Source organism: Malaclemys terrapin, chromosome 4 (genome assembly GCF_027887155.1).
Source record: "Malaclemys terrapin pileata isolate rMalTer1 chromosome 4, rMalTer1.hap1, whole genome shotgun sequence".
Lineage (NCBI taxonomy): Eukaryota > Metazoa > Chordata > Testudines > Emydidae > Malaclemys > Malaclemys terrapin.
The window spans coordinates 87,929,568-87,943,560 of record NC_071508.1 but is presented as its reverse complement, the minus strand read 5'-3'; the positions used below and the strand labels follow the sequence as shown (position 1 = coordinate 87,943,560).

Genomic DNA, 13,993 nt, shown 5'->3' with positions numbered 1-13,993 from the left:
TATATAAATCTGAGTACTTTATTTGTGGGGGAAGGGGACAGAGGTGAGAAGTAAATAATTACTCACTCTTCTTAATGCTCTTCTTAATGTCCCAGGCCAATGGTGTCTGCGTGAAGTGGCGTGGGCCGAGGGATGTGCTGGCCGCCGTTTCCCGCAGCCCCTATTGGCCTGGGGCGGCAAACCGCCGCCAGTGGGAACTGCGATCGGCCCAACCGGTGGATGCTGCAGGCAAACAAACCGGCCCAGCCCGCCAGGGGCTTACCAAAGGTTGCTGATCCCTGCTATATGGCTTTTTGTTTCACCTAGAATTTATGAACCTATGAAACTGTTCCAAATAATCCAGTGGAGAAAAAGTCAAACTTACTCTGAGAGGTTTCCTATAAAAACTTTTCAGAAGTGAATTGCATAAATGTGGATCAAGTATTTGTACTGGAAAACTCATCAATGAAGGATTTTAAGCCCATGGAAGGTACATGAAACACATAAAGGTCCTGATCCTGCAAGTTACTATGCATGGGAAGACACCTGTATCTATGTAGAGGTATCACTGAAACCAAGCTGCAAACAACATTTCTGTACAGAAGCCAATTGTGTAATAAAAATACGGTTTCATACAGAAAATGTAACTCTCAGTTTCTTCTTTCTGCAGATCTGGCCACCCTTCTTCAATGGCTTCACTGAAGTGGCAGCATGAACTCAGATTCCTGAGTCTTCTCCACAAAAAGCAACAAACCCATTATGAGTTCTCAACAAAAATCTGTATTTTTACTAGACTACAAATATTAAGAATACCATCAAATGATCCCAAAAGTTTTCTTTCTACATATAAATTAGTTACCTAATCTTAGAAAATTTAGCATAAAATCCACTTTCAATGTAATGAGCACAAATACATTAAACATTGATTGATACAGTGCTAATTCAATTAATCTGGAAGCCTCAGACATTTTTCAAAAGGGTAACAGCCGAATTTCAAAACTGCACCACAGTTTTTAAACCCTATGTTTAAAAATGTAAGGATCCCAGAACTCAGTATCTAATCAGTAATGAAAGAAATCCTTATTTTACACGTTCAAATGCACCCATTTAGGCACTATTTTTAGCAGCTTGTTTCCTGAAAATGTCAATGTGCCCACCTGTACCCATTTTAGTTTATGATGTTAATAATGTTCTCTAACTTTCAACATCCGGAATACTGTTTCCTTAAAGGAAGCAATAAAGTGTGTTCCATTTAAGAATACAAAAACGTGCTAAACCTCAGCATATGTCAATATTTCCTTTTTGCTGTTGACCTGGTAATACCTACCTGTAACAGATGTTGTCAGTGCAGGGGTTGTGCACTCTTACAATGACAAATACATGCTGGAAGTGAGAACGAATGTTCTTTGGGCTGAATGGCTGTGCTCCAGTTTCCTGGAAAACAATCGTCACAATATCGTTTCCAATATGCCGTTTTCTCAGGAGCTAAAAAAAAAAAATTAAAAAGATGACGACAATGGCAATCTCAGAGCACCAATCTTTTCATAATTTTTTCATTTCTCCTGCAATTATATTTTTAAATGTTATTACTAATTATGGGATATTTTTGTGTAAGCCACACAGCCATTGCCATCGTTTTATTCTACAAGTCAATGCAGACATTATTACACAGAATATCTGAGGACTTAAATGAGAAACTTGCCAACGTCTGACATATTAGACAAATGCTAGCATCCTGCATTTTCTGTTTCCATAACAACAGTTTTAATTCTATTTTAAACACAATGAAAGGACTATGTATGGGGAAGATTTTAAGTGATTCTAAAATCAAATAAATTGTAATGCTAGTCATGTTATGGTTTAGTTTGTCTACTTTTTGGGTGTGTGAATTCTAACATTATGAGCTGGCAATATTTAGAAGTTGAAAAACACTCAATATATAATTATTACAAATTTGAGGTAGGTTAATATTTCTTGTTTAAACTGGTTGACAGTGTACATTAACGTATTTTTCATAGATGTTTTTCTTTTTAAACCCAACACTACAGCCTAAAAATATTTTTTTTCTGCAAAAACAACAGCAACAAAAACTTTTTATAACACACAAAAGAACACAAGATCCTAATATAATTCTGCAATAAACACTCAAACTGGGCATAATATGATGAGAACAAAAATGCTGGTGAGCAGACAAAAGTAAACAAAAGCTCATGTTAACTGTGATCTTGTAATAATATAAAAGGTTTCAGGTTTTGTTTGTAAAATTAATACACCAATTTCCTAGCCACTTCTGGACTGAAAAGAAGTTGTTTCACAGTATACAGGATGCTTTCGGAAAGGAAGAGATGATTAAATGTATTCAATTGAAATGTATAGGTAAGGGGAATTTATGTAGGTAGAATGTGATTATCTGAGTTTGAAATTGGCCAGGATACTTGAGTTGACATCTCTGCTCTTATAAAAGACATCAAGGGTGCTTTAATGACTATAAGACCTTGATTTTATGTTTCAACCAAAGGACAGAACCTCAAAGAGTACAACATGTCTCCTCTTTCCCACCTCCGCAACTACCATGACAGGCACTGATTTAATTCGGTCTTTGAGGAGAAAATGCCAACTATTGCATGACCAAAATAGCTTTCTGCAAACACCTATATATATTTTTGTCCTTTAAGAGTACTGAACCAGCCCATCTCTGTTTAGCTTATAAGATCTTGTATCACTGCTAAAATGTGATCAGATGGTTAAGAGGACAAAAAAAGTATCCTGTGACTGGGAACTCAGATTATTTCCTGTATAGATCAACACCCTTGGGTACACCTATGGACTCTATATCCAGGGGTTCGCAAGCTTTTTCTTTTTGACCCCCACTCCTCCCCCCAACATGCTATAAAAATTCAACCCGTTTGCGGAGCATCCTGTGACTGAGTTAGCCAGTTTTATTCCTGATACATATGTAATCCAATATCTTATATTTTTGTGTTGTTTAGACACTGCAGAGTGCTTTTTAACAGGCTGCATATAGTGGTTGTCAAATACCACTGCAGTTATTTACTATTTTAAGTACGAGATTATTCACAAAGCTGCTCAGCTGACCGTTGACCTAAATATTTTCCTGTTTATTCACTTTCTTTTAGATCACTCTGGATTCAATACTTCAACAAAGTTAAGTGCTTTCTGCCACTGCTATAGGTGTAATATTCCGTTATCATTTAACAGTACAACTACTTTATGAGGTGGAGGACAGAGGAATTCTAAATTGTCAAAGTCCATCCTACCTGTTGCTTGTTGTTAGGAGTGTATGGCAGCATGGTGGAAACATGAAACATGATTTCATAGTCCTTGTAAGTTGTATAGAGAGAGTGAGTTCCTGTTGAATCAGCTGCAATTAGAAATTAATAAAGTGAAAAAACAACACTATTAAGGCCTTAAAAATACTTTAAAACAGGATTGCCACATTGTTATGAAAACCTACTAGCCCAAGCACAAAACCCATTCATCGTTCATCTTCACTTTAATACCAATGACATTAACAATGAAAAACTAACCATAATTTACTCACCTGTTCACCCAGCAGGCAAATATAATTTTGCAATGCTATTTTAATACAAGATGTTAGAAAAAACTTGTAAGTAGTAAGGAAATTATGAAATTATTAAGAATCCTGAACATCCTGAACTTAATCTAATTGAGCACCAGCATTGTAGGAAATACCACAGGGAACTCTTTAAGAGTATCACATATATACTTATGAAATATATATTAATGTAATATGTAATATAGTATATAGCTTTCTAATGGTACAGAACATTATTTAGTGTTGCCGAATATAGTCATAAAAATGCCTGATAGCTTTACCTTATGGACCAACATAGGTCTTGCATGGATCACTTGGTGCTCTCTGGATGTTAAGTGGCTTCTAGTTTAATGTCCTGATCTGCATACTCCATCTTACTAAAAGTATTTCAAAAAACCTTTAAAAGTCCCTTACAAGAAGCTATTAAGGCAGGTAGATAGCCATATGGTGAGTGAGAAAATACTGTCAGAATAGAAAGTGTCTAACAGACAGAGCAAAGTAGTATGAATAAATGACCTAGTTTCAACATGGCAAAAAGGTGAACATTGGGGTGTTTCTTATATGAACAAATGTTGTTTAACATGTTCATTAAATGATCTTGGGGGAAAGACTGAGATGGCGAAACATGAAGATGACAAAATCTTTTAGGTCAATCAAGCCTAAACAGAGTTATACTTCAAAGGGATTTAAAGCATGGTGAATGGATAGCATGATGGCAGATGAAACTCAGTGTTGACATATTCAACATAAAGCATATGAAGTAAAGGAATTGAAAGAGATCATTTAAAATATCAGTGTATAATGCAAGCTTCTAAATTAACTGTAACCAATCAGAAAAAAAGCTCATCGAAAACCTCTGTTCAATGGAGAGTGGCCATCAAAAAAGAAAACAACATGTTAGCATGCTTAATGAATAAGAGGGAAAATAATCATGAAAATATTATACTGGCATTATATTAACCAAAGGTATTCTCCCTCCTGGAATACTGTGTTCAGTTTTGGCCATCTTACCTCAAAAGAGGTATAGCAAATATAGAAAGGATGAAGAGAAAGGTGACAAAAATTATTAGAAACAGAAAGATAGACCTTTGTATGGAGAGAGATTAGTTCAGGTGGGACTGTGTAGTTTAGAAAAGAGAAAAGTAAAATGGAATAGGATTGAAGTGTGCAAGTATTGATTGGTCAAGAACAGGTAAATTGGGCACTTCCAATTTCTTCTCTCTCAGTAAAAACAAGATAACATTCCATTAAAAGCCAACATATTTCAAACTGAAAAAAGGGAATATATTTTATATAACATGTAATTAATTTGTGGAACTCATGTCCAAAAGTCTATAAGTTTAACAGGATTAATTTTTTTCAGAATTGCCAGTGAACCAGTAAAATCTATTATTGGCACTGCTCTAGTGAACATATCCTTAAACTCATATAGAGAATTCACTTCTTTGTTCTCACTCATTTCTTCTCTCCTGATAGTCCAGAATGCTTTCACCAAAGAACAAAACCAGCCATTTGTAAGACAGTGACAGGCTGTTGACTTCAGAAGAAGTAAGTGTAATTCCAACAAAAAGCTATGACTGGGGATCAGGATGGTTTTCACAGGTTCATAGATTGTAAAGCCAGAAGGGGCCATTGTGACCAACTAGTCAGACTTCTTCTATAACATAGGTCACAGGACTTCCCCAAATTGACTCCTGTTTGAATCGGAGTATATCTTTTAGATAAACATCCAATCTTGATTTAAAAACTGCCAATGATGGAGAATTCACCACAACCCTTGATAAGGTATTCCAGTAGTAAATTACCCTGTTAAAAATGTGCACCATATTTCTAGACTGCATTTGTCTAGCTTCAACTTCCAGTCACTGGATTTTGTTATACTTTTGGCTGCTAGACTGAAAAGCCCTCTATTATCAAATTTCTGTTCCCCATGTAGATACTTACACATTGTGACCAAGTCACCCCTTAACTTTTCTTTGATAAGCTAAATAGAATGAGTTCATTGAGTCTTTCTTTATAAGGCTTGTTTTCCAACACCTTAAGCATTCTCGTGGCTCTTTTCTGAAGTATTCCCAAACTTACCAATATCCTTCTTGAACTGGTGACACCAGAACTGGACACTGGTATTTCAGAAGCAGTCATACCAGTGCCAAATACAGGGGAGTATATATAACCTCCCTACTCCTATGCAAGATTCCCCTGTATATACATTCAAGGATCACATTAGTCTTTCCGGCCACAGCATCACATTGGGAGCTCATGCTTGGATGATTATCCACCATGACCCCCAAGTCTTTTTCAGAGTCTCTGTTTTCCGGGATAAAGTCCCCCATTCTGTAAGTATGGCCTGCATTCATTCTTCCTAGATGGATGATTTTACATTTGGCCTTATTAAAATGCAAATGGTTCGCTCATGTCCAGCTTACCAAGTGATCCAGATTGTTATTATTTATCACTCCCCCAATCTTTGTATCATCTACAAACTTATCATTAATTGTTTTATGTTTTCTTCCAGGTCATTGATAAAAATGTTAAATAGCACTGGGCCAAAAACTGATCCCAGAAGGATCCCACCAGAAACACACCCTTTGACGATTCCGTTTACAATTACATTTTGAGACCTGTCAGCCAGTTTTTAATCTATGTAATGTGTGGTTATATTGATTTTGCAGGATTCTAGTTTCTTAATCAAAATGCTGTGTGATATCAAGTCAAATGCCTTATATAAGTCAAAGTATATTACACCAATACAATTAACTATTATTTTATCAACCAAACATAAAATCTCAAAAAAATGAGGGTGGTTGAAGAAGATCTACTTTCCATAAATCCATGTTGATTGGCCTTTACTTCTTTACTAATCAAAACCAATATATTCAGTTCCATTATTTTGGATTGTCAAGCTGACAGTCCTAAAGTTACCCAGGTCATCTTGTTACCCTTTTTAAATATTCATAAATGAATATGCATCATCCCAGACAGAAATGAAACATTTATACTTAAACACAACAGGTCATAATATTTAAAGACAATGTAACATCAACAGAAGTCATTTGAGACGTTTCCTTGTTATTTGCTTATTTTAAATTATCATCATAATTCGCTGTAATCCTAGGATACATGTAATTTCCAAACCTTATTTTCTATCCAAAGCCTGCTGACTACCAGGAGTTAGGCTACTTTCCCTTCCCCAAACAAAACAAATAGATGTTGTTCCTTTCAGCAATTGAACTGGCTGAAGTTCATTGCTAAGATGAATGGAGATCATTGCCCCAGTGTATATGAAATAAGTATTCAGTTGAAAGGACACAATGTTTAAAACTGAAGGAGTTCTACATATCTGTCATGAACACTTTTCATTTATTATGTTATAGAGAACACTAACTGCAATGATCACTTGTAAGAGCAAACACTGAGGAACTAATCTTAACATTTCTCAAAATGATTCTTAGCTTTAATTTTCCTTTTTGACATCAAATATAATCTAATCTTGTTGCATTTTCATACAATATCTAAAATCAGCTTTCCTTTGTGCCGGGAATGCCTTATATCCTGTCTTGGATCATGCATCTGTTTTTTGTTGCTTGTGAAATGCTGCCAAAGGGATAAAGGGCTAAGGAAGAAACCTACACCACAGCACTGGTCTTCCTTGTGAGCTAATGATCAGACAGGGCTTGTTGTAAGAGCAGCTTCACAATCAACTCTAAGTTTCCCATGTGGTGACTTGGTGCAGAATTTCCAGCCAGGAAACAGTTTCCTAAATATTGATTCCAAAACAACTGTTCTTAAGGGTGGTCTCTAGCTTTTGAAAAACCAACAGCTGCAAAAAGCTGAAGATAGTTTTCACAGTTGTAGACCTCTACGTAGCAGGGCTGCTGCAGTCTCATAAGCCAAAATCATCACCATCACCACAATGTCTATTTTTTTTTTTTACAAGGGCCTTTCGTAACAGGACTATCACAGAAAACTGGTTCGTCAAGATGCATTGTCTATATTATTCTCCTTCTGGTACGTATGTGCCCCATGTGCTCAAGATTAAATTCTTTTGGCCAGCTGTGTCCACTGGGGCTGGCCCTGCACCATAGATGCCCTGGCACCCCCTTCCTGAGGACATAAAGGGCAGAGCGGGTCCAAATGTCCTTCATTTCCTTTATGAATACAAAATTCAGGTGTTGCAGGATTCTAATAGGAGGAAGGGGGGTGGGTTGTGGAATACATATGGATAACATCTCAAAGAATCACAATTACAGTAGGGTAAGTAATGATTCTTTCTTTGAGTGACTGTCCATCTATATACCACTTCTGGTGACTCAAACGCAGTGATCTGACTGACAGGAAGTGAATGCTTGGAGTCTACTTAAATAAGGACTGTGGGACAGCTCTGTCAAAGCTGGTGTCAGATTTTGATGCCTCGACTAGGGAGGCTGTGCTGTGTAAGAGTATGTACTGATCTCCATGTAGTCACCTTGCAGATTTCAGTAAGAGGCAATCTTTCCAGAGAAGCTGGACCTATCCCATATGGGTGGATCTAGCCTGGCAAATTCATAGCAAACTCTAATACAATCAGATACCCACTAAGAAAGTCTCTAGGATGACATTTTCTGACCCTTGGCTGCAAATGCTACAGAAAGGCTTGGGGAATTTCTGAATGGTCTTGTTCTGTCTAGGTAAAAAGAGATCCTCTCAGGCAGATGAATCAACTGAATCAAGTGGAAGTCAAGGATTCAAGTAGAAGCCAGAATAGTTTAGGCAAAAAATTAGAGCGAGGCAGAAGGGTGATTTTGTCCTTAGGAAATATAGTGTATGCTCTACCACTCATAAGTGACTTTTCTCCTATCCTTTGAGCAGATATTATCACTACTAAAAAGGCTGTCTTCATGGATAGATGGCAGAGTAAGCATATAGCAACGTTTCAAAAGGACCACCCATTAACCCAGCTAGGACTATATTGAGGTCATGGAGAGAATGGAGTTCCTGGACTGGGGGAAACACATGGACGAGGCACTTAAAGAACTTAACAACTATGGGGTTGGAAAATATGGTGGGACACTGGACAGAGGAATGGTGAGAAGACATTGCTGGTAAGTGCACTGTCCTAGAGTTAATCAATAGCCTTGAATTCTTCAGTGACAGTAGACAGTCCAAGACAAAAGGAATAGCAGTCTTTAAATAAGATAAAATGATGTTGTTCTGCCCATATAGAGAATCTTTTCCACTTGTCAGCATGTGTCACTCTATAGAGTGCTTCTGTTGTGCACTAATATGTTCTGCATCTCAGCAGAGCAGCTACTCTCAATGGTAGTTAACTAGTCTGTCAAACGCAATGATTCCGGGAACAGGTGTAGGATCTTTCCTTCATCCTGGAAGATCATTTCAGGTAAGTCAGGTAGTGTTAGCAGAGGCTGACAACAGGATTATTAGGCGACAATACCAGAACTGTCTGGGCCAGGCTAGTGCTAACATGATCATTACGGCAGAGTTCTGTCTCAGTTTCCTTAGGATACTCCATTTTAGCAGGATCATCAGATAGGCATACATTATCCCTGAAATCAGCAAGATGAGGAAAGCATCTGTCAGAGAACTTGGATCCAACTCAGATTCACCGCTCATCAAGCAGAATATATGGTCTGTTGATTTTTTGGGGGGGGGAGGGGGGCGAAGGGGGTCATCTCTTGCCAATAGCTCTATGGTTGGATGACTGTTTCTGTGGAAGATATTCTGTAGGATCTTTGACAGTCCATCATGGTCACTTGAGAAGTGCCTACTAAGACATTCCAGAAGCCTGGCAGATGCAGAGCCACTGGGGTGAGTTGGTGGCAAATACACCAGTACCAAAGTCAAACAGCTTTTTGGTAAGAGGAGACAATTGTGCTCCTCCCTCTGTTGACATAATACTGCTACAGCATTGTCTATCATGATCTGGACTGTCAGTCTTCGTAGCATGGAAGAAATGCTATACAGGATAGACAAGCTCTAAGCTCTAATACATTTATAGGAAGATGAATCTTTCTGGGAGTTGAGAGGCCTTGAGTCTGAAGATGGTCCAGGTGAGCTCCCCATTCAAGGGGAGCATCTGTCAACAGCAGTTTGGTGGATAGAGATTAAAAAAAAAAAAAAAAAAAAAAAAAAGGTACTCCTTTGCATACCTGAAGAGGATCCAATTTAACACTAAGAGAACTTCTCAGTGGACCTGCACCCTCATGTCTATGTGATATCTGTTGGGTAGATATACAGATTTCAATCATCCTTGCATGCAGCATAGGTGACGTCTGACATGCTGTGTGATATATATCAGGAAGTCTGAGGAGTGAGAGACCGACTATTACTGATATTTGAGGGTGAACATGCAGCTGGGTGATGAGATCCACTATGGTTTTGAATCTGTCCTGAGGCAGACTAGTGTTTGCTGTTGCAGAATCCAGTACTCTGAACTCTATTCTCTGGGTTGTTGAGTCTGAGGTCCAAACTGTTGAAGAGCTGTAGGATTTGGTGAATAGAGTCAATCACCTGTTGTGGGAAGTTTCCCAGATGAGCCAATTGTTGAGGTAAGAGTATACGTGGATCCCTTGCTTCATCAGAGCTGTCGCTACTGCCAAGCAGTTGGTGAAGGTTCTTAGTGCTGTTGATAAAGCAAAGGGCAGAAATCTGGCCCAATATTAGGAGCTTCCAACTTGTAATCTCATGTATTTTTGGTGTGCCAGGTGAATCGTTATGTGAAAATACAAGTCCTGTACATCAAGAGCCATTAATCTGTCCTAAGGATCTACGAACAGGATTGTAGAAGCTTGGATTACCATCCTGAATTTGAAACGGCAGATGAAGGCATTGAATTGTCCCAAGCCCAGGATTGGGTGTCAGTCCCCCTTCTATGAGATTAGAAAATAATGTGAGTAAAACCCATTCCCCTGAATTCTAGAGGCCCTTCTTCTATTGCTCTGAGATTTACAAGTGAGTTCACTTCTTGCTGTAATAGTCTCTCATGAGAAGGGGCCCTGAAGAAGGATGGGGAAGAAGGAAGGGGGTAGGAAGGCTCTGAAAAAGTATGGAATACCACACTTTATTGATATCTAAGACCCAGTGGTCTGAGGCAATGTGGTTCCAGGCCTCCTGAAAACAAAACAGGCAATTGTCAATAAGAAGAGGAGGAAAAGTACCAATCCTCTATATGCTCCAAGTGACTTATAAGCAAGGCATCAAATTTGTTGTCTTGCTCTGGATAATGGGTGAGTGGCAGATGAAGAAAGAGTAGTGTCTCCTTTGTTGGAACCTCTGTCTCTTTCTTGGTGCTTCTGAGGGTCTCTACTGACTATACTGTGTGGGGGGGAAGGATACGGGGGCTCTGCTGGAGTAAGACAGAGGCATAGCTTGTTTTCTCCTGAGTGCCAGTGTGCAGACTCCCAAAGACATCTAAGTTGCTCATGAGTGTTTTAGCTAGTGCAAGGCTTCATATGTTTTGGTGTTAAAGAGGTCAGAGCTGTCAAATGGAGGATCCTCAATAGTTGTCTATGACTGCAGTCTTTGGCAATACCTAAAGACATATGAAGTCCTTTGCATGCTGATGGACGTGCCGTAGATCTCGATACTATGTCCAAGGCATGAAACATCACCTGGAGAGAAGTGTTGGCCAGTAGCTGACTCTTGGAGACAATAGTTCTCAGTTCCTCCTTGCTATCTTATGAATCACATTTGAAACTGTCTTCATTTAAATAATCTTATTTAGATAACAGCGTCTGATAAATTAGTAATATGTATTTCCAAACTTGCAGAGAAGTAGATTTTTCTTCTGAATAAATCTAATATTTTTGGGTTCTTGTCTTGTGGTAGTGTTTTTGGTGGTTCTAGCTGTCAGGTTCTCTCAGGTACAGCGGTTACAATCATGGATCCATAAGAATCTTGGGACCAGATGTGTATAAAAGCACTCAAAGCCAGATGAAGGTACTTGACAGTGCCTTTCTGGAGGTAGGCACCACAGACACTGATGTCTACCAAAAGATGTTTCACTAGCTACTGACCTTCTTGGCACTGAAGCTATTTTTGAATAATCTAACCTAACCATGACTACTTAACCTGAGTCACCACTAATGTCTTTGGTGGTGATTATCATTTCATGCTCCTGCGGCTGCAAAGTGTGAGTGACCTGTGCCTCTTGCATCACCGTACAAGATTTCATAGAGGAGGTAGACCTAGCCTTGGAAGTAGAAGCTGGTTCTCTTGATTGTCGCATGCCCCAAAGGGGCTCAGTAGGCCAGGATTGAGCCTGATAAGGATTCGGGCCAAACGGTAGGTACCATGGAGAATGCTTTTCCTTACATCCTGAAGGTCTCTGAGTGTAATAATGGGCTCTATACTTTTATGAAAAGTAAGAGTCATTGGAACAGAACCACAGTGAGTGGGTAGGGGATGTTTCTCTCTCTGCTCAGAAGCTGAGGAAAATAATGTCGGTCTTTGAAGACAGGGTACTTGAACAGGGCAAGATAAAGTATAGGCTTACGCTATGGTACTAGCATTTATGAAGTACTCGGCACAATAATAATATTACTGGTTGGCACTGTATATGGCATTCTCACCACAAAAGACATTAGTGGTGATTCAGGATGAATAGTCATGGTTAGGTTAAGTTATTCAAAAACAGCTTCAGTGCCAAGAAGGTCAGTAGCAAAAACAGCTGCATCAAGGTTGCTGGCACGAGAGTCATGGGTATCAAGGCCATCGGTATCAAGTGCATCAAAGCCGATACCAAAGCATCAGTACAGGGCAGTGTACTGAGCTCCACTTGAGATGGTACCATTGCTTGGCAAGGTGTGTGTGTGTGTGTGTGTGTGTGTGTGTGTGTGTGTGTGTGTGTGTGTGTGTGTGTGTGTGTGTGTGTGTGTGTGTGTGTGTGTGTGTGTGTGTGTGTGTGTGTGTGTGTCAGAGGGACCTATTTTGGGTCATGAACTACCATTTGAAAAGACAGCCTCTTTCTACCAGGTCTACCAGATTTGTGCTCTCTGGAAGAGAGGTGTTTATAAAATTATAGAGTTTAAGGTCAGAAGGACCATTAAATAATCTAGTCTGACCTCCTATATATCATAAGCCATTACAATTTCATCTACTTCCCCCTGTATTGAACCCAATGACTTGTATTTGACTAAAACATATCTTCCAGAAAGACACCAAGCCTTGATCTGAAGACTTCAAGAGAAGAAGAATCCACCATTTACCTTGGTAGTTTGTTCCAATGGTTAATCAGTCTCACAGTTAAAAATGTGGGTCTAATTTCTAATTTGAATTTGTCTGGCATCAGCTTCCAGCCATTGGTTCTTGCTATGTCTTTCTCTGCTATATTAAAGAGCCCTTTAGTAATCTGTATTCTCTGTCTGTGAAGGTACTTTACACTATTCAAGTCACTTCTCAATCTTCTTTCTGATAAACTAAACAGACTGAGCTTCTTCAAGGCATTTTCTCAAGCCTTTGTATAATTTTTGTGGGTCTTTTCTGCACCACAGCCAGTTTTTCAATATCCCTTTCAAAATATGGATACCAGAACTATATGCAGTATTCAGTACTGGTCTCCCCAATGTTGCACATACAGGTAAAATCATCTCCCTACTCCTACATCCCTATTTATACATCCAAGGATCGTGTTAGCCCTTTTTGCCACTGCACTGCACAGGAAGTTCATGTGGAGATACTTGCCCACTACTGACCCGAAATCCTTTTTAACTTATTTCTTTCCCTAATAGAATCCCCCATTTAGTAAGTACGGCCTACATTATTTGTTTCTAGATGTACAACATTTGGCTGTATTAAAATGGGCCCAGTTTACCAAGCAATTCAGACTGTTCTGTATGATTGCCTTGTGATAATTACTTACCACTCCGCCATTCTATGTGCCATCTGGCAATGTTATCAGCAATGATTTTATATTTATTTCTAGATCATTGAAAACATTGTTGAATTTTGTTGGGCATAGTACTGATCCCTGCAAAACCCCACTAGAAATACCACCATTTAATGATGATTCCTCACTGAAATCTACTTTTGAGATCGGTCAGTTAGCCAGGTCATAATCCAATTTGCATGTGCTTTATTAATATTGTATAGCACTAATGTTTTAATCAGAATGTCACAGAGTACTAAATCAAATACCTTATAAATGTCTAAGTCTATTACATCTATGTTACCTCTAACAACCTAACTTGTAATCTCATCAAAGAATGAAATCAGGTTTGTTTGACAGGACCTATTTTCCATAAAACCCTGTTGACTTCTATTAATTATATTTCTAGCCTTTAATTCTTTATCAACTAAATCCTATACCACCTTTTCCATTATTTTGCCCAGGATTGATGTCAGGCTAACCAGCACAGTTACCTGGATCATTCCACTTGCCCTTTTTAAATAGTGGCACATTATCTCTTTTCCAGTCTTCTGAAACTTCCCCAGTATTCCATG

General features: G+C 38.7%; 1 protein-coding gene across 3 annotated transcripts in view; it reads right to left on the bottom strand.

Annotated features, from left to right (window-relative positions):
* Nucleotides 1-13,993, bottom strand: part of SIPA1L1 (signal induced proliferation associated 1 like 1) — a 388,865-nt gene that overhangs the window by 69,557 nt on the left and 305,315 nt on the right. For all 3 annotated transcript variants that reach the window (XM_054025262.1, XM_054025263.1, XM_054025264.1), the window contains 2 exons: nt 3,258-3,361; nt 1,307-1,464 (listed from right to left, as the gene is read on the bottom strand). In XM_054025262.1, the coding sequence (XP_053881237.1) occupies nt 1,307-1,464; nt 3,258-3,361 (262 nt within the window). The remainder of the gene's footprint in view (nt 1-1,306; nt 1,465-3,257; nt 3,362-13,993) is intronic.